At 44.3% G+C, this 24,221-nt stretch overlaps 1 protein-coding gene across 6 annotated transcripts in view; it reads right to left on the reverse strand.

Annotated features, from left to right (window-relative positions):
• The window catches only part of Tnik (TRAF2 and NCK interacting kinase), a 386,642-nt gene extending 374,010 nt beyond the window's left edge, over positions 1 to 12,632 (reverse strand). For 3 of the 6 annotated variants that reach the window (XM_040754595.1, XM_040754593.1, XM_040754589.1), the window contains exon 1: positions 12,189 to 12,632. In XM_040754595.1, coding sequence (XP_040610529.1) covers positions 12,189 to 12,245 — 57 coding nt within the window. In that variant the 5' untranslated portion in view covers positions 12,246 to 12,632. The remainder of the gene's footprint in view (positions 1 to 12,188) is intronic. The other 3 variants (XM_040754594.1, XM_040754592.1, XM_040754590.1) reach the window with 1 other exon arrangement.
• Between the last annotated feature and the right edge of the window lie 11,589 nt (positions 12,633 to 24,221).

The following is a 24,221-nucleotide window of genomic DNA, read 5'->3' on the forward strand; positions in this document are numbered from 1 at the left end:
AATGTTCATCCATATGATACCACAAGTCAGTACTTTCTTTTATTACTGAAGGCTATCCCATCGTGTGGTGTTCCACTTTGCTCTCTGTTGCTGTGATATTCCATGTTCAAAGGGGAAAACGTAGTTTATTAGACTGAAAGTTTCAGGTCATGGTCCATTATTGAGGGATGCCAGGACAGCAACTCTACCAGAATAAATGGGGGAAATGCTGTATTGGTCTACTCATTGGCTTATGCTTTCTTACACAATCCAGACCTGTAGTCTATAGTCTATAGTCTATAGTCTATAGTCTAGGGATGGCGCTGCCCACAGTGCTCTCATATCAATCTTCAATCAAGGCAGGAATATCTAGACGCAGATCTGATCTGGGAAATCTCTCAATTTAAGTTCCCTCTTCCCTGATTACTCTGGGTTCCCTCTTCCCTGATTACTCTGGGTTGAGTCAAGCTGACAGTAAAAACTATGCACATATGACAAACTGCCTATTATTTATTCATTAACTGATATATTAGAGTAGTTTTCTTCTTAGAGCTACATTAAAGATCCATACACAGTATGAACATATGTTTCAGTATATACTAGAAGTGGATTGTTGAATCAAATCATAATTCCATAATTTAACAATTTGAGGGACTTCCCAATTATTTTCCAAGGACTAATATGCCAGAATCCTGTCAATTCTATGTAACTTTAAAATACCCTATAGTAATGTCTTAGTTGGGGTTTCTGTTGCTGTGAAGAGACACCATGACCAGGTAACTCTTGCAAAGGAAAACATTAAATTGGGTTGGTTTACAGTTTCAGACGTTTATCATCTAGGCACAAAAGCAGCCGTGGTCCAGGAGGAGTTGAGAAGTCTACATCTTAACTGGTAGACAGCAGGAAAAAAGAGAGACACTGGGCCTGGCTTGAGCATTTGAAACCCCAAAGCCTATCCCCAGTGACACACTTCCTCCAATGAGACCACGCCTACTAACAGTGCCACTATGAACCTATGGGAGCCATCCTCATTTGAACCACCCCAAGAAAGGAAGATGGTCTTCTAAAACATCTCAGAGACGATCATCAATAAATAGCACGGGGAAAGCTTGATTACGAAGTTTGCTTGCTGGCTTGTTTTGCAAGTAAGGAATTGAGTGTCTTGCCCATACTACCAGTGAACTGTATCCTCAGCCATCTTTATGTCTTTTATTTTAAACACAGTCTCTTCCCTAGCTGCTCATTCTGGCCTTGAACTCACTTTGCAGCTTAGGCAGACTTTGAATTCCCAATCATGCTGCCCCGGCCTTCTACACAGATGAAATTACAGGTCTATAACACGAGGCCCTGATGACCATTGAGTTTACTTAACAGGTTGCAGCTAATATATAAAATACAATCTTAATTTTTAAAGCTATTTATTTAGCTATACATAGGAAAAATACTAATCTCCATATCAAAGTATATTAGTGGTTATCATGAGAACAATATGGAGCCTTTTTTGTGGCTTGTTAATTGTTACAAAATTTTCTGTAATGACTGTGAGTTGCTTTAATAATGAAGAGAAGACTTTGCTTCTTGAAAGAAATTTTTAACAGTCCAGGAGTCTTTGCTCACATTTAGTCTGCATTTTTGGACACTGGAATCCCTGAGCCATCCTGCTCACACATGGGTATGGCTCCTATACATATTTAAAGCTCTTAAATTTAGACTCTCTTAGCATACAAATATTAGCCATTCACTCATCTGATGATTTTCTTTCTCCCTTATGTGGTGAAGGAGACAGAGTCCAGAGCCTTACTCACACTGAGCAAGCCCCTGACCAGTAAGCTACACACCCCCAGGTCCTGAACTTCTTTAGTTTTAAGATAGGGTGTCTCTGATGGGTCCAGACTGGGCTCAAGCTTGTAATTATTCTGTCTTAGCCTCCTGGCTCGTGAACCAGCAGCACTGGTTACTTACCTATACTGTTAACTCAGCTGTGCTTTTCTGCACCCCACAGCTACATAGGGCTGAACACTTAACCATTAAGAATGCTTATTTCTGTATCAAAGCAACTTTTCCAGCATCTTTGTAGCCACACTTTGCCAAGTTCATTTTTGTACTGTAGGAAAAATAGGTTCTCTAAGATGGCCTGGATGTTAACAAATCAGTTGAGTGACTTGGAATAACAGGACCCAACTCTGCCTTTGGAGCTTCATTCTACAAGGGATGGGTTTTCTATGAGCTCTAGTGCCTGCTTACAAAAGAGGTAAGTCGCATCACTAAGCACCAGATAGACAGGCAGATGTGTAAAGAGTTGCATATCCAAACACAATCACCCTTGGATTTTCATTTCATCTTTTCTTTGTTCAGTGATTCAGTGGCTTTATACTGTGTTCTACTTTTATCAGAAACTGGCACACATTTTTGGGGGAAATGTGAAGCAACATGGATAAATATGATCCTTCATACATAAAATAATTAACTTCATAAATTAGACTAATATTTACTTACTGAGTATTTATTGTGCCATGTGCCAGGCAATGTTCTAAACAGCAGAAATAATATATACAGCAAGATCACTTTAAAAGCAAACCTTCAGATCCAGTGGGGTGCATATATATATATATATATGTGTGTGTGTGTGTATGTATGTATATATATAATTAATTCTACATAGTCATAATTGTTTTAAAGGCAATAAAAGCCTTGGTTAAATAGTCAAAGGGTGGGTACTTTAGAGACAGGTAGCAAAGACCTACCCCTTAGGCAGCATATTGCTCTCACAACCTGAAGAAATAATGCATCAGAGAAAACATTTGTGGTAGGCAGCTTCTGGAGATCACTTGGTGACTCTTGTCTCTGGTGGCAACATGACTCCACATAGTGCCCTTTCTCACTGACCAAGGCTGATTTGAATTACAGACAAGATAGGAGGATATCACTATGTGTTACTTCCAAGACTACATCATCAAAGACTGTTGCTTTTGTCTTGTCCACTGAGATTGCTCTATGTGGAACAAGTCATTGCCATGTCACAAGGATGTTCCACATGACACCATGAGTCTGTCCTACTTTCCTTTCTGTTGCCACAAGGAGGACCATGACCACAAGTAGCATTGGGAGAAAAGGATTTCCTTCGCATACACACCCTGAATCCATTGATGGAAGCCAAGGCAGTGAGTGCTTGAAGAAGGCCGTGAAGAACACTACACACTGGCTTGCTCCCAGGCTTGCTAGTCTGCTTTCTTTTACCATCCAGGACCACCTGCCCAAGTGTGTCACTGCCCCCAGTGAGCTGGAGCCTCTCACATCAGTTTAAATCAAGAAAATGCCCTACAGACTTGACCAGAGACAATCTTTATTAACATTTTTTAATTTAAATTAGAAACAAGCTTGCTTCACATGTCAATTCCAGCCCCCTCTCCCTCCTCTCCTCCCCCTGCCCCCTTCAACCCTCCCCCATGCCCCCACCCAATCCCCACTCCACTCTCCAAGGAGGGTGAGGCCCTTCATGGGGGATCCCCAAAGTCTGTCATATCATTCTGAGCAGGGTCTAGGTGCTCCCACATGTGTCCAAGTTGAGACAGCATCCCTCCACGTGGAATGGGCTCCCAAAGTCCATCTGGATGCCAGGGATAAATGTTGATCTATTTCCCGAGGCCCCCAAAGAATGCTGAGGCCTCCTCACTAACACCCACATTCAGGGGTCTGGATCAGTTTCATGCTGGCCTCTCAACTATCAGTCTGGGGTCCATGAGCTCCCCCTTGTTCAGGTCAGCTGTTTCTGTGGGTTTCACCCACCAAGTCTTAACCCCTTAGCTCATCATTCCTCCCTCTCTGCAACTGGGTTCCAGTTCAATTCAGTGGTTAGCTGTGGGTGTCTGCCTCTGCTTCCTTCAGCCACTGGATGAAGCTCTAGGATGGCATACAAGGAAGTCATCAAAGGTAGCCTCTCCACTATTGGTTAGATTGCCAGTTGGTGTCATCCTTGTAGGTCTCTGGACATCTTACTAGTGCCAGATCTCTCTTCAAACCTATAATGGCTCCTTCTATTATGGTATCTCTCATCCTGCTCTCCTCTATTCTTCCCCGGACTCAACCTTGCTGCTCCCCCATGTCCACCTCTCCCCTCCTCTTCACCTCCTCTCTTTCTCCCAGTTTCCTCTCCCCTCCCCCAAATAGTCTGTCCCATTCCATTAACCTTTTCTGGGGTACCATGCATGTTTCTCTTAGGGTTCTCACTGTTTACCAGACTCTGACCAGAGACAATCTTACGGAGGCATTTTCTCAACAAAGATTTCCTCCTCCCATATATATCTAGGTTTGTGTCAAGCCAACAAAACCAACCAGGACGGACATCCCACCATCTCCAAACCCCTTCTACCCATTGCTGTCTCTGTCAGGATAAAAATTCAAAATCATCTTCCAGTGGATTCCCAGAAATATAACCCTTCCTACCTGTTACTATTTTTCAACAAAAACAGACATTCTAAACATCACAAGGTTAATTAAAAACATCTAAACATCACAAGGCTAATTGGTGTGAGCATGAGCACACAAGCGTGTACACACACACATATACACACACACACACACACACACACACACACCACCCTTTAGATTTAGAGAAAACTGAAGCAATTTTCACAAAAAGAAAATTCTAGAAAGAAGGACTCTCCTACACAGGACTTGGTATTGTATTTCTCATGATTACAGTTTCTGAAACTGCACTGTATGTAACAGGCATCCATTGGAGGTGTACCCTCCATAAAAGGCATCCCCGAGTCATGCCACTTACAGAGCATAACTGAATACATGTTCCCTGAGACTGTGCTGTGGTCAGCAAGGGACTACTTTTCTGGAGTTTCTGTATCTTCTGTAGGCAGCACCACCACCAGACCCCCTAAAAGGACTGTCCATGTATATTTGTCCATATGGTGTTTGTTTGTTTGTATTGCTGTATGAAAGACCCTGGAGAGGTTCCCCAGGGAGATCCAACATATACTCTGCTCTCAGGAAGCTTGTCAATGTCTAGTATACAGAATCTAAGGAGGCACATCCTGAGTATTTGGAGAGAGGTATGAGCTCACATCTGTAAGTGGCAGAGAGAACTTGTACTTGAGAGAAAACAAGGACAATGGTTTGGAAACCATAGCCTGTGTACATTTGTTATTGGAGAAGTAGATACCAAGAAGGGCAATAAGGTAGGTGTGCCCTAAAGAGTATCCATTGGGTGAAAGAATTGCTCTTTGTGTCAGTAGGAAGCTGGCCAGTGAAAAGAAAGAGAGTGGTGGTAGATTCAGCTGAATGGCAACTCATTAAGAACCTTGCTGAAGTGTAGACTTTGGTCCATAGGCTAGGAAGTCAAGGAAGGCCTGATAAAAAGAAGTGACCTGAAAGAAAATGGGCTATAAAGAACAGATATTGCTACCATGAAGAAGCTGATCAGGGAAGGCTGGGGTGGAGGCATAGGAGGTGGGTCTTGTCATGAGTGTTATCCAAGGAAGTGTCATTACAGTAAGTACAGAGAAAAATGGAGACAAGCAGGCTCAAATAATAGATATTCAGAAAGGATATCGGTGCTTAGAGGGGAAGAGAGTATGTTTTCAGGATTCAGGGTATCTTGAGACAACTAGGCTCAGCCTGGACAAGCAGGAAAAGAGAGAGGGGATTATCTCATTCTGAAGGTAACAAACTTCCCATCAGAATGGGAGAAACTATCCTCCAGGTCCCCTAGCTTTCCCCATAGGAGCCTCACATTTATACACACAAAAGAACATTTAATTAAACAATATGAAGATATTCTTGAAATTTTCAACATAATGCTAGCAAACTAGCTTAGATTTCCTTCTAAGAGAACTACACCCGACCCCCACCCCCAGAATGGAAGCAGCAATGTGACATTCAAGTATCTCTCAGCCTCCAGTTAGAAGCACAGAGAATGGCTGCACTCAGCTGGGCATGGCTCCCAGGATTCCAACACAGCAGCCCATGAAGATTGTTCTCACAGAAAGAGGTGTGATGTCAAACAGGGAGGGGATGGATTCATTCTAGAGCAGAAGGAAAAGGAGGGCTAACCAACAAGACTCAAAATTAAAGCTTTCAAAGAGCCTTAGAGATAAGGGGGCAAAGAGGTAGGGTGGGGGGATACTTGATGAACGAGAAGCATCTGAAATGTCTTCATCAATGAAGTATCCCATGACCTCCTAAGCAGATAATTATGCAAACAGCAAACCAAGATTTGTATTAGACTTTGTATTAAAGATTACTCTGGTTAATAACGAATACTAAAACTGCTTATACATATTTCAATGGTGTTCTTCTAACTATTGCTGCATCCCACCTTTTTTTAAAAAGTTCATTGGTGTTTTAGCTGCATGTATGTCTAGCCTTTGATGCATCCTGTATTACTAGGTGACCAGGTTCTTGCAAAGAAAATACCTTTCAAAGCCTCGGAAGAACAACGAACTAATCTAGAGGGAAACGGCTGTGCCCCTGCCATCTTAAAATACTGTTCTCAATCCATGTAACTTTAAGAAAATCCTGTTTTAGACCAAATTTAATTAAGTGCTCTGGGGTAATGAATTAATAACAACATGTCAAGAATTCCTTAAGGCCCAAGAGACCCCTGACCAGGTTTTAAACACTGGACTATTAATGTATCATTTTAAGTGTCCACTCTATTCCATTCCTCTGAAAAAAATAAACTATGAAAAGACATGACATAGTAAAGGTGTTTGAATAATGGGTCATCCATACAGAAGAATGAAAAAGACAAGAAAGAGAAAGGGTTTTCATGAATAAGGCTGATGATTGACACTAGCCTAGAAATAGTAATCATAAAAGGCTTCTGGGTGTCCTTTGTCCTCTAGAATGGATGTCTGTCCTAGAGCCAAGCTCAACTGAGGGCCTGAGAAAAGTGTGTAAGGCTACATGAGCTAGTCTATTTCAAGACTACTGAAAAGAGGCACCTTCAATGAAGAACAGTTGAGAAAGAAACCTGTTTTCAGCCTCTGGACTCCATAGGCATGGATGCAATGTGCATGTACAGACATTCAAAAGATGTGCCTTCTAAACCAGACACAGTGGCACACACCTGTAATCCCAGCACTCAGGAGGCTAAGGCAGAAGTATTCACAGTTAAGGCCAGTCTAGACTACAGAGTGGGTCTCACCCCATTCTAGGCTGTATCTTAATAACCTGTCACCAAAAGCAAAACCAAACAGAAGACATCCTGTCGCATTTTCTGTCAGGTGCAATCACTGGGATCAAATGTCGGTGGGCTTGTGGGCTTGGGTTTCCCAATGACACATTTGTATGATGCCTTATGATTTAAATGCTCTGCCATGAAATCTTTGATTTTAGAATCTAAGGTGATGAAGAAAAACTGTCACCATTCCATCTCCATGCTGCTGACAATTAATTGGCAAGCCCCAAATCACAGAACTTATAGGATGTGCACAGGGAAACCGGAAGCTTGTGGCCACTCCACCTCATGCCTTCATTCACGCATACACTCACCCATTTGTTCATTCATTCATTCGCTCATCCAATCATTTATTTAACTAATGAGGCATCTAAATTCAAGTGACTCTGTGGCCCTTAACAAACCTCCTGTGAGAAGGAAAAAAGAAAACCTCACATCCCTTGTAGCACACACATGAAGACTGCAGTCAGGAGATTCATGCAAGATTTCCAAATGAAATTAATTTTAAGTCTGGGTTTTGGTGGAGAAAGAAATGGTTGGGGCTGGAGAGATGGCTCAGTTGGTCAAGTGCTTGCCACAGAAAGATGAGGACCTGAGTTTCGATCCCCAACAGCCACACACACACACACAAAAAGGCTGTCTGTGGCAGTGACTGATATGGGCGTGGGGTGAAAACAGGAAGCTTCCTGGGGCTTAGTGGCAACCTAGTCTTGCTCAATCAGTAGTCTCCAGGTTTAGTGAGAGTAGAAAGGGCCTAGAGAGATGAGGGCTCTTACAGAGGACCTGGGTTCTATTCCCATATGGCAACTCACAACTATCCGTAACTCCAGTTCCAGAGGATCTGACATCCACTTTTGGCCTCTTAAGGCTCCCAGCAGGTACATGGTGCACAGGCATACATGAAGGCAAAACACTCAAACTGACAAAAAAATTAAATTTAATTAAAAAACATGCACAGAGAAATAGAGCATATCACCTGACCTTGACCTCTGACCTCCACAGTCACATGAATGTCACCTGACACACGCATATACCAACTTATATAGGCTGACATTTTAATGAATGCTAAATGAATGACCATCTGGAACCCTCCTCAAACATACCCATCATTTCCCTTTTGAAACCTCCCACCAGGAGAGACTGTTTCATCCTCGCAATTCACCTAAGAACCCGGGCCTTTCTCTATTAAGGAGAAAGTCCACAGAATACTCAAAAAACCCCACACACATATGGGTTGTGGGGGGAGAAGAGGAGTGAGGATGGCTAAGCCAGAGAGGCCTGGGGAGGAGCAGGCAGGTGTAAAATTGTGTTCAAACAGAAAAGGGTCCTGCCCCAACATGAAAGAATGGGGTCAGCTGACACCATGGGCCAAGCTGAGAAGAACCAATGTGCTCAGTTGGGAATCACAATAACCTTCAAAAAGCTTTCTGGGCTGAGCCCGCCTCATAGGCAACAAAGTACCATGGTGGACAATCCCATCTTCGAATACAGGGGTGACTCAAGCCCAGGCCTGAGCAAGGGAATTGTTTGCAGTAGTTTCTGTGCGTGCACACACATTTTCATACACCCACGTAGATAGAGCTTATGTCCGTAATACCATATGTAATATCTGCATCTACAGGGATTTTACAAAGCATTCATGGACGCCAGAAACCACATGCACAGAGGCATCTGAATAATGTGCATGTCTGGACAGACCCCTGGGGACATGTTCAGATGGAGACGGGTTACTAAGAGAGGCTATGCACGCAGGACAACCATCTGCCCTACATGACTTAGATTGCCATTTGCCTGCAAAGAAGAGACTGGAAGAAGGCTAGACAAGTTAAATTCCAAAGGTGCCTGATAGCTCTGGCCATTTGCATTGATAAGTTCTCTGTTTCTAGAAGGTCTTCCACTTTCAAGAAGAAAAAAAAAATTCTTGACTCTGGTCAAATGATTTCTCTTGGCTTTTCCCCCTCAAGCGGTAACATTTCATTGATTTCCTTTTCAGCTACCAAAAACATGTGTTAGAGGGGAGACTTAGGAGTTGGGAACCACAGATTCTCTTCTCCAGCTACTTTATATCCTCTTTGGCTGTGTGACCTTGGACAACAGACTTCACCTCTCTGGGCTTCAGTCTCCCAAATGATACATGAGAGGAAGGGCCCAGGGTCGTACAGTTCTTTTCCAGTTTTTGTCTATGAAATCATCCCTACCCAACACCCAAGATTTAGTTGAGCTCCATGAACTCTGAGATGAAGACTCAATAAATTGAATTCTGATGATCTGTTTTCTAATGATAGACCCCACTTCACTTCACACTCACCAAACCAAACCAAACACCCAAACCTCGCATGATTCAAATGATAGGGACTGATGCCGGTTGCTCTGGTTTGAATTATGCTTTGTTTCTATTTGGGGAAATTTTAGACGGGCCCAGTCTGGGATCACTGACTGAGAACAATGAGTCCCCAAAGTCAGAAGGAGAAAGGCCCCTCCAGACAGGAGCTGCTTTTAAAGCACTAAGCCCAGGGTTTACAAAGAGCATTGATTGTATACATTAAAGAGCCATGGGAACATGGAGGGGCTGGCAGGCTGACTCACTGACCTTGCCTGCATTTCAGGGGTCAGGCTTTTCCTCAGGAAGTGTTCACTTGCAGGCTTTAGCAAGCAAAGCATAGGAACCAACATCTCCAAATCTGGGGAGCCAGCCAGCATCTCCTCTCTGATGCGTGTGGCCCAGCCACGATCCCTGGGAGACAAACGTACCTGCACACCTCACCCACCACAAGACTGACTGCCTGAAGCTCGGAGGCCTGCTGAGGACAACTGTCTGCCCATCTGAAGAAGTCTTCCAGCCAGCAGCTCCCAGGCACCGGGAGTAGCTGTTGTCCCGGCTCTTTGCAAACCCCAGTGTAGGCACAGGGTCCATTGAGCTTCCCGGGTGACAAAGAGCAAGCCCAGGGAATCATGCAAAGATACCTGTTCCAAATACAGATTGCAGGGCACAGGTCTCCCTGAGTGAGAATCTAGTAGCCCTGAGGACAGGTTTTGCTTTTGGCATCTCAGAAAATCCGACCCACAGGAGCCTTATGCCACCCTCCCCACCCACTTAAAAATCATGTCAGGGAGAATGATGCTAAGATTCTGGCTCAGCTAACTCACAAGCTGGGCTCATTGTTCAGACAGCTTCCTCTTAGCCACTCCTCCTTCCCCAAGTCTGGGCCACTGGTCCACCTGATTAACTCACCCCCAGCAACTCCCAGGCAGAAGTGGAGCGAAAGAGAACACAGTGGGTAAGAGGGAGCCACACATGCATCGTCCAAAACACCCATTCTGTTCCCCACCCCCACACTCAGCTGCCCACTGGTTGTGGATGTGGCCTTTGGGCACCAGAGGCGCGGAGAGCCTACTGTAGTCATGCATGAATGAGCTTTTCCTGCCTCGCTATCACCGCAGCCTGCAGCCCATTTCAAAGGGCAGTCAGTCAGTCCTCAACCTGCCTCTCTGAATCCTCACCTTTCTGGACCAAAAGATAAGGAAAGGGCCAAGGATTCAAGGTGTGGGAAGGCGTGGGCGGAAAAGAGGCTCTGAGCCTGAGGAAAAAGTATCACTTCGATCAGACAGGTAGCTACCTTTGTAAAATGTCTGTAAAGAAAGAGGTAACTGCAGGAAAAGCTTCCGAGACACAGGTAAATGGCCCAGAGACTTGGCATCAATCTAACAATGTGTTCCGGAGGATCACTAACTTCCACCTATACTGACAGTCGGTGACGCAAGCCACCATCCCTTCAGTCTCTCTCACCTAGCCTCCTGGCATCCTGGCATCCAGCATATGCATTTGCTCTTTATTTTATTTTTAGTTCGGGAGAGGAAGAAACTAGTCGTTCTGAGATTGGTGTCCAATCTTTCTCAGATCCCTGCTGCTGCCACCGCCACCACCCCTCCTTACCCCCTTCCTGGCAGGCAGCATCTAATTAAAATGGCAAGAACGCTGGGCTCCCTTCCCCGAAGGAGTGTGCTGGGATTAGGGGTGGGGGTGGGGAAGCGTCGAGGCTGCAATGGGGTTTCTGGCAGTGTGATCTCCAAACAACAGCAAAATGGATTCTAGATCACCAAAGTCTTATTCAATACAATGGAACGACGTCTGGCCTGAGGTGTCTCGGGAGAAGGTAAAGGCAAAGCAGCAGAGTTGGGGGAAGGGAAGATGTTCTACAAAGGACTGGTAACAGACCCGGGAAACACACACACACACACACACACACACACACACACAGTCTCTCTAGGGAGTTCCGGTGTGGTGGGAAGAAGCTGCTAAAGCGTCCCTTTCACCTGCTGAAGTTCAGCCATAAAACTGAAAGGTCACAGTCACCGAGTTAGAAAGGCATAGGCAGGGCTGAGTTCAAACCGCAGATAAAGGTGAGAGCACCCTGGCGTTGAGAGAAGCGCTGAGCCTGAGCCCCCGCACCAGAGGCAGAACCCGGGAGGGGTCAGTTGCCATCTACCGGAACAGCAATTACTGCCCCCGTGGAGCGACAGGGTCGGTTGGTGGAGACAGCTAAGACTCACGATGGCATCTTGCAGGTAGCTGGCAAACCTGAGGGGCCAGTGCCTTTATTCTTGGGCAAATTCTTTTTGCAGCAAAGAGCAGTCAGGTCTCGAGCATTGGCACGAGAGAGTTGCTCGGGTGCGCGCGCGCGCACCCACACACACTCACACGCACACGCACACACACACACACACACACACACACACACACACACACACACACGCCTTCCATGTAATTCTCTTACACGGATCGAAGATGAAACTGGCATAAGCTCCACCAGCTTCCTTGCCTAGCCTTGGGGACAGTCAAGGAGCACAAGGGCAGTACAGCCCCTGCTGTAGGGTAGGGACTCAGCCTAGAACCCCATCTGCTGCCCCGGAATCAGGACAGGAAGACAGAGAACGTTCTCTCCCCCAGTCCCAGACCATTGAAAAGAAAGAGAGAGAGAAAAAACATAAACCAAAAAACAAAACGCGTTCTGCTCACCCTCAGGGCGGAGAGATCAATTTCATCCAGGCTTCGAGCTGGGGAGTCGCTCGCCATGTCGACTCTTCGCGGGAGAAATGGATCAAAACCAGCCTGAAACGTCTGCCTTGGCAATTCCACCCTGGTCTATGTCGCTCGCGTCTTCATGCGGCTGTCCGCCAGAGAGGCCCGGGGCCCAGCCTCCCCCGCCCACCCGGGCCCCAACCAGAGTGCAATCCCGATCTTCCGAGAGTGTCGATCCGCGGGATCCCGGAGCCCCGACCTGCGCGGATCTCCAAGCCCGGAGCCGCGGTGCGTGTGGGCTGCGCGCCCTGATCGGCTAAGGGCGCTGGGGCTGCGTGGGTGTATTTAAATGGGACATGCTTCTTTGCTTGTGCGTGGATGGCGGCTGCATTGGCTGTTATAATGAGACATATCAACTCCTCCACTCAGCTGGGGGGGTGGGGGTGGAGAACCACACAGAACTGTCTATCACCGCTTCCTGGGAGGAGTGGGGGGGAGGAGGCGTGGTCTCCGACTGGGGAGAGGCCGCGCTTCCTGACCGGGTCCCTCTGCACTAGCCTGGGTGGGGGAGGGGCGTGCACCCTTTCCGCCCCAGCTTTTGCGGGTTAATAGTGATGAATTCGAAGAGCCGATCTTGAATCTCGCTGTGCAGGTATCCGAAGGCTATGTTTTTTAACGTATCCAATTTGTGCAATGCATCAAAATGGCCCTTCGATCGCATCTTGGGGTTTCTTGACTAGGTTCAGATGCTCTAATGGTGAAAAGGGTGGTGAGGAGGGGCAGCAGGAAAAGACAGCAGCGTCCTGCCTCCCCCATTAGTTATTTGTGGGGCTGGAGTAAAGGCGGGCCGGTGCAACCGGTGCATATAAGGACTTGTGCACAGGAAAGGGGATCCGCCTCCCCTCACAGAGCGGGTTGGGGAGAAGCTCACACGCGCAGAGCGCACAGCCTGGTTTTGGCGCTGGGCAGTGGCCTCCGGGTCGCGGTCTTTCGCGGTCCCCGAGTTGCAGGAAGGCAGGCCCGGATCATCCGTACTTCTCTTTGCTGAGTGGATTGGCCAGAAGGTGGAAAGCTTGAAGATGTGAGCTCCGTATCGACATCGCCACACCCAAAACCTACGCGTGCCGCAATTCCCTATGGAAATGACCGAATTGAAAAGCGAAGCTTGCTCCTTGGGTGCAGTAGCTGGAATGCTTCAGGTGACTCCCAGAACAACATTAATTGGGCGACACACTGCCGCCAAAGCCAGCCTTTCCTTCTCTGCTGCTTGTCCCTGGTGACCTACCAGGATTGATGGAGAAAGTTTGGCTCAGGAAGAGTGTTAGAGGTGTCATGTTAGCGATTTGCCTTCACCTGCTTTTTAACGCAAACGCTGGATGTTTGCAGTGGTAACAGAACTTTCTGTTATCAAAAATGTGAAGTCACTTCCCCAGCCCCCACAGACCTTCCTCTCTCCTGGTTTGGCCATGCAAAATACTTTTGAAGAAAACAATACTGAACTCTCCCAGTTCCCTTCATCGATAGCTCCTAGGGTTTGCCTTTTACATCTAAGGCAAGAGTACAAGTGCATTGAGGTTTGGGGTTTTACTTTGCTTTTTGTTTTGTTTTCTTTTTTTTATTGGTTGGTTACGTTATGAGACAGGACCTGGTATACTTTAGGGTGGCTTCTAATTCACTGTGGAGCTAAGGGTGGCCTTGAACTCATCCTCCTGCAAACACCTCCCAAGTACTTGGATTACAAGTGTACACCAACACCTGGGCTGCTGCTACTTCTTAAATCATGATGTGTAAACTTCGGAATATGTTAGCTGAATGAACGCGTGAGCACATGATAATGCAGTTGGTGTTGGCCTGACTTGTTTCGGCCTAGGCTCACTGTGGTGAATCAAATGTCCTGTAGAACAAACCATGATGCTGGAATGCTGTTCCCACAGCATATAAATGTCAGCAGTGGTCTAGGAGCTGTGCCTCTAAAGCCTATATGCTGAGTATTTTTTAATGTTTCAAAATATTTAAAGGACTCTGTTTGATTTTTGAATTCCCTCATGAAGCCGTTCAGCTTATGAAATGGATGCTGGACCTTAAGCCACTATGATGGGACAGCATAAAAGTCATCTCTCCCCACCACTGTTGTTTTCCCCTTGTGTGTCATCTTTTTATTCTCACCCTTCATCTAGGCAGCAGGTTGACATGTCTCCAGGCAAAAGGAAATAATTTCAGATTAGGTATTGAGATTCATAAACAGGATGATTTTTAAAACTTCAAACTTGAAAATGGGAGCTAAACCCTTTTTCCCATGGAAAATAGTACAGAGTTACGTGAGACATCACACAACGATCTCCCCGCTCCCCCCCACTCTAATAACTGGCACAAAATTCCCCTTTGGATGTAGAATTGGTCCAGAGTGGGACACTGTGCTGGGGTTGCTTCTGAGGAAGCTCGGCTTCTGAGCCAGAGAGGAAGCCAGAGAACCGGCTTCAGCAGGAGTGCTGACTATAGCCTCCAAAAGGGGCCAGCAAGTGCACCTAGGCTGTAAGGGAAGGTGAGAGGGAGGAAGCAGGTGAAGGGTGTGCGTCCTGGGACCAGGAGAGAGCCAAGGTGGCTTCAGGCGGAGCTTTGCGTGCCCTATTAAGAAACATCAAACTGTTCTTCAGGCCAGGTTCATATGAAATGTCAGCTGTTCCAGCATGAATGCCCTGATTTCTCTCTATCTGAATACTATCTGTGCTCTTAGCAACAGTTTTTTTCCCTTTTGCCTAATTTAAAAGAAAACATAAATCACGACTGTGAAAAGAAGTCTACATGTAACAGGGCCCCAGACCTTAGTAGGCTCCCACTCCATGATGGAAGAGCCATTCAGGCTGGAAGGCTCAGCACGCAGACAGTACCTTAAAACTAAAACAAAGGCCTCATCCATCAAAGCCATAGTTCTGGGAAAGTCTCTAAAGGGACTAATTTTGGTTTTTGGCTTCTGTAGTTCTGCTTCTCTCTAACTGTTCTTGTTAAGTGAAGTATGTCAGCCCAGGACATGGTTTTTGGTGTGTGTGTGTGCGTGTGTGTAAGATCACTTTGAGAAAGAAAGGCTCAGGGCTGCACTGGGATCCTACTCTGTAGTCACTGGTTGTAATGAAGACTTTCTATTGGCTTAACCCATGCCTGAGCAGTCTGCTCTGATGACTGCCCCCACCACACTAGGCATACCTGCTCTTCCAGAAAGGAAATCATTCAAATAAATACAGTGGAAATGAACGAAGACTCTACCATTACATTATGGCTGACTATTGCTTCCTCCAGACTGAGTTTATTCCAGAACAGCCCGGGTAAGCATGAAAGCCCAGCTTCCTAAAGGCAGACAAGAAACATGGAACAAGAGGCCAGCAACTAAGATTATTTTAGATACGTGATGATAACTGAAGGAGAAAAGAAAATAATGAGTAGCATGGGCATTCAGGATTTGACCAAGGTGACATTTTACTTATGACACCATCTGAAGGAGTGGAGAAGCTGAGGCCATTCAGCCTGTAGTAAGAGCCAGGATGGCACACCTGTCTGCTGTTTATCTATGGAGTAAGTATGTAGTTACAACAGGCACAGGCAGGAAGGGTTCAAGGCAACTGGCCAGTGAGGAGGAAGGAAGAAGAGGAAATGGTGGGAGACAAGGAAGCAGGGAAATAGCTACATACGGGCATTCATTTTATTGTTCTTGGTGTATTTGCATATTTGAAATATTCTTGTGTCTTAAAGGTATTTCCAAAAGAGAGAAGCCAAAGGAGGGTGTATCTTCTCCTTATGTCTCCATGTTTAATAACAAATCTATGCACTAACTCAAATCACAATATGGAATTCATAAACAACATGTGTAGCTTGCAAATGTAGCCCAGGCTTGCTCCTAACTCACTGTACAGCTCAAGATGACCTTGAACTCTTGATCCTCAAAAGTGATGAGCTCATAAAAATATTTTTAAGCATGCATTAAGGTTCTAAAACAAACAACATCAACTGGCCACTTATTCAGAGCATTGTCTAGATGGCCTAAGTCAGCAAGACTGGGTGGCTGGGGAACAGCTAACTGTCTGGGTGAGATCTGGGCAGACTGAGGCTACATGAGCAGGCATGATTATTGTGGTAAGTAACCAAGGGGCAACATTAATTCATTGATGCATTCGATGTATATAATCTATGTAAAAGCAGTACGAGGCCCCGAAGAGCCTGGGTCACATAAAGCCCTCACTCCACAAAGACAAACAAGCTTGTTTAGAAATATAGCGATAGAGAGTCAGCAGCACACACCCCTTCCTCGGCTTCTGTGCTGAGCATGGGTGCTAGGGCCTGTGACACAAGTGCAAGCTAGTACCCAGGTGCTGGTCCTCAGTCACTGGGAGAAATAGGAACAGAGAAACCCACCCCCAAACTGTCCGTGTCTCCCAAGCCCTGTACAGTTCTCCGTCTACCACACTCAGCAAAGCAAACCATCAGAATGACACCACAGATAAGTGAATGAGAGCTCTGAACACAAGGATATGCATCCATGGGCAACTGCCCAGTCAGTGGTTCACAGGAATCTCTTACTAGAGAAGAAAGACACCGCATTCAATCCGCAAACTGAATCAAGACCCCAGATGACAATACTCCAAGAAAATCTTATAATGAGCACTTTAAATCTTTAGAGGCATAATTCGGGGTATGCATTCATAAAACATAATATTTTTTCAAAATTAGTTAGAGGATTATTTAATCGTGTTTTATGAGTGCTAGGGAGATCGCCCAACTGGTTAAGTGATTGCTGCATGAACCTGAGAACATGAATTTGAGTCCCAGTACCCACATGAAAAAGGCCTGCTGTAGCACATATCTGTAATCCCAGGGCTGGGAAAGTGGAGTCAAAAGGATCCCTGAGACTCACTGGCCAGTTAGTCTAGCTGAATCAGCAAATACCAGGACCAGCTAGAGACCCTGTCCCAAAAAATAAGGTGAAGAGTGATTGAGAAATACATCCAGTGTTGTCATCTGCCCTTCACACACACACACACACACACACACACACACACACACACACAAACAAACACATAAAAAAGATTTGAAAGAATATATTGAGATAAAAATATAGTAGATTAAACAAGTAATTGTTAAACTAATTGTGTGGACTAAGATAATGATTTTATTATCAATATAATAAATCATGCATAGTCTCCTAAGCACTTGCTGTGGTCTGAATATTTGTGGAACCCTTAGTATTAAATGTTGAAGAATGCGCTCAACAGTGATGGTATGAAGAGGCAGTGCCCTTGGCAAGTGATGAGAACATGAAAGTAGAGCCCTTGTGGTTGACAGCAGTGCCCTTTTGCCCTTGAGGACACAAAGGCATCCTCTCCTGGAAGCAGTTTTAACAGACTCAAGTGCCAGTGCCTTGGTCTTGAACTTTCCAACCACTAAACATAAGCAATGCATTTCTGTTGTATCTAAAATCACCTACTCTGAGCATTTTATTTTAATAGTCAAAATGGACCAAGAACGCATTCATGTATTTACATATTTCATTTCTATTGCCTAACAAAGTAGCCAATATTACTAGCATATCTATTTTACATGAGACTAACAAAAGAACAGAAAGGGAGATGCTTTAAACTGGAATGCTCTACCTAATTCTATTAACACTTGACTGGGAGCACAAAACAGTGATGGCCATTTTCAGATGGAAAAGGATTCAGAGGGCTAACTCTTGCAGTTTGCCTTTTCCTTGCTGTGGTAAACACCATGACCAAAGCAATTTTGGGAAAGATTTATTTCATTTTATATTTCCAGATAATAGTCCATAGCTAAGGGGCATCAAGCAGATACCATGGACGAATGCTGCCTTGCTCCTTCTGGCTTGTTCATTTAATTTTCTGACACAGCCTAGGTCAACTGCCTAGGAATGGTGCCCCTCACAGTGGCCTGGGCCCTCTCACACCAACCAATAACACACACACACACCCTATAGATATACCTACAGCCCAGTATGATCCAGGCTATCTCTCAGTTGAGACTCCCTCAGATTTAATCTGGGCTGTGTCAAGTTTATAGCTGAAATTAACTGTGAAAATGGTCATCCTTGAAATTATTAGAAAATATGTTTACCAAAGATAACAAAATAAATCTTTTAAAAAAGATATGTGATACAAAAGACAGGAATTAAAAAACAACAAGACATGTGTATGTGTATGTGAGAGAGAGAGAAAGAAAGAAAGAGAGAGAGAGAGAGAGAGAGAGAGTCTGGTGTGAGTATGCATACATATGTAAGTGTGTATGTGTGTGTGTGTGTGTGTGAGAGAGAGAGAGAGAGAGAGAGAGAGAGAGAGAGAGAGAGAGAGAGAGAGAGAGAGAGAGAGACTCAATGATAGGTGCCTAGATCAGTTGGATCTTTAGTCATGCCTGTGGGGGACTTTTTTTATTCCCTTAATAAATGTAGAAAGATCCAGCCTGATAAAGGTGACAGGGAATTATGAATGTTGAAAGTGTAGAGAGGGAGGTAAACATAAGTAAACATAGTTGCATTCATTTCCATCTGTTTTTAACTATGAATGAGATATGTCCAGCTGATTCAAGCCCCTACTACTGTGGCTTCTTTATACTGATGTCCTGTACTCTGGAACTGAGAGTTAAAGCAAACCATTTCCCCCCTGTGTTGCTTGTTTCCAGGGTGTTTCATCACAGTAACAGAAGGAAACTAAGACAGTGTCTCACAGAGAAACCTGGAGCATCACACATCCTAGATAAGTACTCTATCCCTGAGCTACCCTAGTCCAGACAGCTCTGTTGCCCAGTCAAAACCATTCCCCTCCTTCATTCTTGTCAGCTGATTTTGAAAATTTACTCTCAGTGTGTTTACAAGTATAGGCTCTTCCCAGGTCCAAAGAGATAGTGGCCTAAGCTCAACCTAGAAAGACTATTCTCTCTCTCTCTTTGTGATTGTTCTAAACATACACTTATTCCAGAACACTGACTAATGAGAAATTAAGTCTGTGGGGAGTTATGGGCACATTTTTTCTTTGAAAATTAGTGCAAGGGTTTGAATGGTTGGTCAGAATTGTAGAGCACTGACTGTTCTTCCACAGGACTGGGGATTGGATTCCCAGTATCCACATGGCAACTAACAACAATCTGTAACTCCAGTTCCAAGGGAGCCACCGTGGAGACACCAGGCATGCTTGTGGTATACAGACATGCATGCAGGTAGAACAACTACATACATAAAATAAGAATAAGTAAATATCCTTTTTCTTTTTTTAAAAAAGTTAAAATGAAAAGAGACGATGGGGGGGAGGACAGGAGAAGATGATTGGCACTCAAGAGAAACTTGCTGTGGTGGTAACCATACCAAGATGGCTCCCAGTACTCTGGGTCTCCTGGTAGGTAGGCTGAGATGGTAACCAACCCAAGACGGCTTCTTTTAGGTCCCAGTCCCCACAGGGTCTCTGTGAGTCTCTGGTCAGTCAACAAGTCCATCCTGTTTTCCAGTCCAAGTGCATCCTGTTTTCTAGTTCTGGCTTAACTGCCCTCGCCTTGCCCCACTGACATCAACATTTAGCATGAGGAAAACACGATCTCTTACACCTGGGTTTTTTCCACTGTGCTGTTAGCCTGTATATAAGGCTGCTCCCTTTTTACAATAAAGAAGAGACCTCTTAGCACAAACGACTGGACATCTTGTCTTTCAGTTCAATCTCCAGACTTTTGTCCGATATATTAGACTTGCTCGTGGCATGGGCACCACAGGCTTCCAGTATCCTAGTGTTCACACCCATAAGTCCTTCCAACACAGACCACAGAAGCCTTCCAAAGCTAGAAAAAAAGCTATGTCCAACTTTTAGCCTGTTCTCAAATCACTTGTTCTAAAACCGTTTCTGAGCTTTAGTTGTGACATTAGGGGCCTGGAATTATGTATTATGGGAAGAGGCTATCCTGGACAGTGCAACAGAGTCTCCAGAATCACTCATCCTACCCAATAAACATGCACTTGTGAGAATCAAAAAAGTAAAGTGTCCCCTGATGAACAGAGATCACCCCCAGTGAGCAACACTGTTCTAGAGGAAACTGACCACTGAACCCTGCTGACACTCAGACACTTTGCTGGCCCTGTGAATGTATCGTCTTGAGCAGGATCCTCCAGCCTCAGTCAGGGCCTAAGGTGTTGGTGCTCACAGCTCATTCTCATGCCAAGTCTCAAGAAAGACCCTGAGCTGTAGCCATCCAGCCAACCTACTCTCCAACACCCGACACACCAAAACTCAAGAGATAAAATGTGTTGTTTGGAGAGATTTGACTTGCTAGGCACCAAAGGAGAACTAATACGTTATCTTCTAATAGGGTTGTATGAAGATATAATTATTGAATCTACAGAAGTCTTTTTTCTACCAGGACAGAGCTTGAGAAAACAAACAAAGATACAAAGCCCTAGGCTTATTCATGATATCACAGAGCAACTCAGTTCACCCACCTGGAACAACCTGTCTGAATTTCTTTTATGGATAATATTCTTCTTCTTTTTAAAACATGTTAGCTGATTTAGTTATTCGCAGGCAAATCTTTCCTGCTACAAAAAATAAAATTTGAAAATTAAAAAAAATTAATTACATGTGTATATATGGATATATGTGTGGGTCATACTGCACATGAAGAGGTCAGAGGGCAGCCTGCAATATTTGGTTCTCTTCTACAATATGGGACCTGGGGATTCAACTAAGGATCATTGGGCTTGGTGGCAAGGATCTTTACCCACTGAGCCATCTTGTCAACCCAAACCTTTTAACTCCTCATCATTGCTGATTCAAACCTTAAAAACAAAAACTACAGACAATGATAATACAATAGTAAGAGAGAAAGAAGACAGAAAAAAAAGCACAATAAGACTTTTGTTATGTCCTGAGATTATAAATAGTATCAACTTTAAACACAGAAATAACATGCTGATGGTGCATAATGTTACCATATAAATGAGTATAAATTGAATGTTTATGGGTAATTTATTTTAATGGAAAAAAACAGGCCAAGTTTACCTGGCAAGTTTCATAAAAGAATAAAATAAAAACATAAAGCAGAATGTGTACTGTAAATGCCACCATGTTTTTAGCTAGTTAAATCTCCAGAGCACCCATTCTATTCTTTTCTACTACAGTAGGCAGGACAATAGTCCTCACATTGTTCACATCCTGTCCTTGCCACCTGTGATTATGTCATCTAAAAGTCAGAGGCCTTCACAGGTGTGAATGAGTCCCTGAATTTGAGGTGGGGAGATATTCCTAGTTTATCAGAGTGGACTCAAAGCAGTCACGGCCTTCCTTTAGAATAGAAATAAGAGATGTAGAAAAAGATCGACACATAAAGAAACTGGACTCTTCTCCCAAGAGCTGTCAATCACCAATAGCACCACAGCTAGCCGGGAGATTTGTTCCCACACCCACGCTCCATGCTGGGATTTTTCTTTGCCTGAGCTTGCACAGGTCTTGCGCACACTGTCACAAATACTTTGGCTTCATGTGTGCTACTGCTCTGCTGTGTCCACGGAACAGTCTCCTTGTAGTCATCCACCAGCCCTGACACTTACACTCTTTCTCTTCCCTCTTGCATCATGACCCGTGACCCTTTGAATAAGACAGTGTGATCTAGATGTCCCAGTTAGGGCTGAATGTTTCACAGTCAAGTGTTCTCTGTACCTTGACTGGTTGTTGACCCATGAACACTACCCGGCAAGAAAAGTAGTCATCACTCTTAGCTGGGTGTGAACCCTGAGTACTACAGTGATAACTGGCCTGGCAAGGCATGCCCCTGGTGCAACAGTGCAGTGAGTATCATGGGGATAATGACCTACTTTCTGATTGGACTGAAGTACAGCTCCACAATATGAAAGCCACACCTGAATCCATTTTCAGACCTAGAACTTGTGACTACTCCAGTCATTGGCTTTAGGGAAAAACCATCTACTAATATTCTGCCAAATGGACATAGAATTAAACCAACTCCTAGTGACTTATTGTTACACTGTATTTTGCTACAATTCTCAATCCTCATCAGAGAAGGTCTATCTGCAGTAGATGGTGATTAACGTAAAAGTCCACAACCAGCCACGGAGCAGATAATAAACTTCTTTCTCAAAAAGCAAAAGCTGTGTGTGGGGACTAAGGAGAATGACTCAGTAGGTAAAGTGCCTCCCACAGCTGTATGAGGACCAGAGTTCAGTTCCCAGAATCCAGGAAAAAACAAAGCAAAGCAAAACAAAACAAAACAAACAAACAAACAAAAAACCAAACGGGAGTAGCAGCTCTGGGCAGCTGGAGACAAGAAGCCTAGCCAGCCAATGGTCTCCTGATTCATTAGGAGATCCTGTCTTAAAAGATAAGGAGAACCACAGTCAAGGAAGATACCAGACACTGATTTCAGGCCTACACACACACACACACACACACACACACACACACACACACACACACACACACACACACACTCACACACTAGCAGACTAAGAACATACATGGTTTTTAACTCTCCCTGCCTAGACTGAGAGATTTGACTAAGCCATAAAGTTTGATAACCCCTCTCCAAAAGGCATCAGTCAAACACATCACATTTTCAGACCACATTTCCACATGTGTGGCAGAGCTATGTAAGTTATAAAATCCACAATTCTTCAGCCTTCTTTCTGAGATTGACTTTTGCTGGTGCCCAGAAACTTATTCCCAGAGGTCTGATTGACATTTGTCATCCCCTGACGAGCACTCCTTTTAAACATAAAGGCTCAGTCTCTTATTGTCCTAGCATTTGCTCTGTGCTTGCTTCTGTCCCTCTCTGGCGTTACTACTATCTTCTGCCTCTCAAAGAGCCACTGGGAGAATTCTGCACTATTTTCCAATTGCTTTGACCTCTCACACTTTCTCTTCTCTGTCGAGTGCTAGCACTCACAGTGTTTCAGAGCCTGCAGTTTGGCATACTGTGTACTAGATAATCTGATCCCAGGAAAGAAAACATACTTCCTAAAGTGCACTTGCTGAGACTACATTTTAAAATGAGATATATAATTGGTTATTTTTGTTTATTTCCTTTCTTGTTTCCTCAAAGATGATAGATAGATTTCAGGTAGATGGTAGATAAAAACAGTAGATTATAGATAGGAAAATGATAGATATGTTAGATAATAGATGACATACAATAAACAGATGATAGATACGTAAACAGATTGTAGATAGACGGTAGATAGATACATATATGCTATTTTTTTAAATAAAGCTCTTTCCATTGGCAAAGATAGTGCTCTATGAAGATATCTCTTTTTATTAAATGAGTTTGGAGCAATTTTCTTAATGATCTGGCACTGTGAAACCCAGAGACAAACACAACACTTTATCGAAAACACCAGTGTTACACTGTTTTCTAAATATAGAATACTGTTTTTACTAGGAATTTGGCAAGCACTTTCAAAACGTCTTTTTCTGTTTTCATTCTCTGAGAATTTCCTAACAACCAATATGTATAGAAATTTCAATATGCAGCTGGAATCCTTCAATATTTATTAGGAAATTTACGATCTCATCATCACTGTTCATTCTTATTAAGTTCTAAGGAAGTTTTAAGTTCATTTGTGATCTAGCCCAGTGGTGAAGTTTTCAGCCTGCTTCCTTCCCAGGGTTCCAAGGACCTAACATATGATTGTAAGCATTCCGCATGTGTCTGGCCATTGACCGAGCATACTCTAAGACAAATGATGAAAAGACATTAATTCTCACCACTGGATCTGTTCAGACCATATCAAAAGCTCACAGGGTTGTGTTTCCTGTTGCCTCAAAGCCCACCCCCACCCCATAACCTGTTTGAGAGCCATTATCTGTTTAATTTTACACTCAAGTTTTTCCTACTTCACCATACACAGAAAATTATTTTCACATTTTCATACTATATTCACATATCAGCAATGACACAATTCCATGGGGTATCGGGATCTGGGCATGGAGAGGGGAGCCCAGCTAGATCCTGGCATTAAATTAGACATAAGTCATATAG

Source organism: Mesocricetus auratus, unplaced genomic scaffold (genome assembly GCF_017639785.1).
Source record: "Mesocricetus auratus isolate SY011 unplaced genomic scaffold, BCM_Maur_2.0 Super-Scaffold_100011, whole genome shotgun sequence".
Lineage (NCBI taxonomy): Eukaryota > Metazoa > Chordata > Mammalia > Rodentia > Cricetidae > Mesocricetus > Mesocricetus auratus.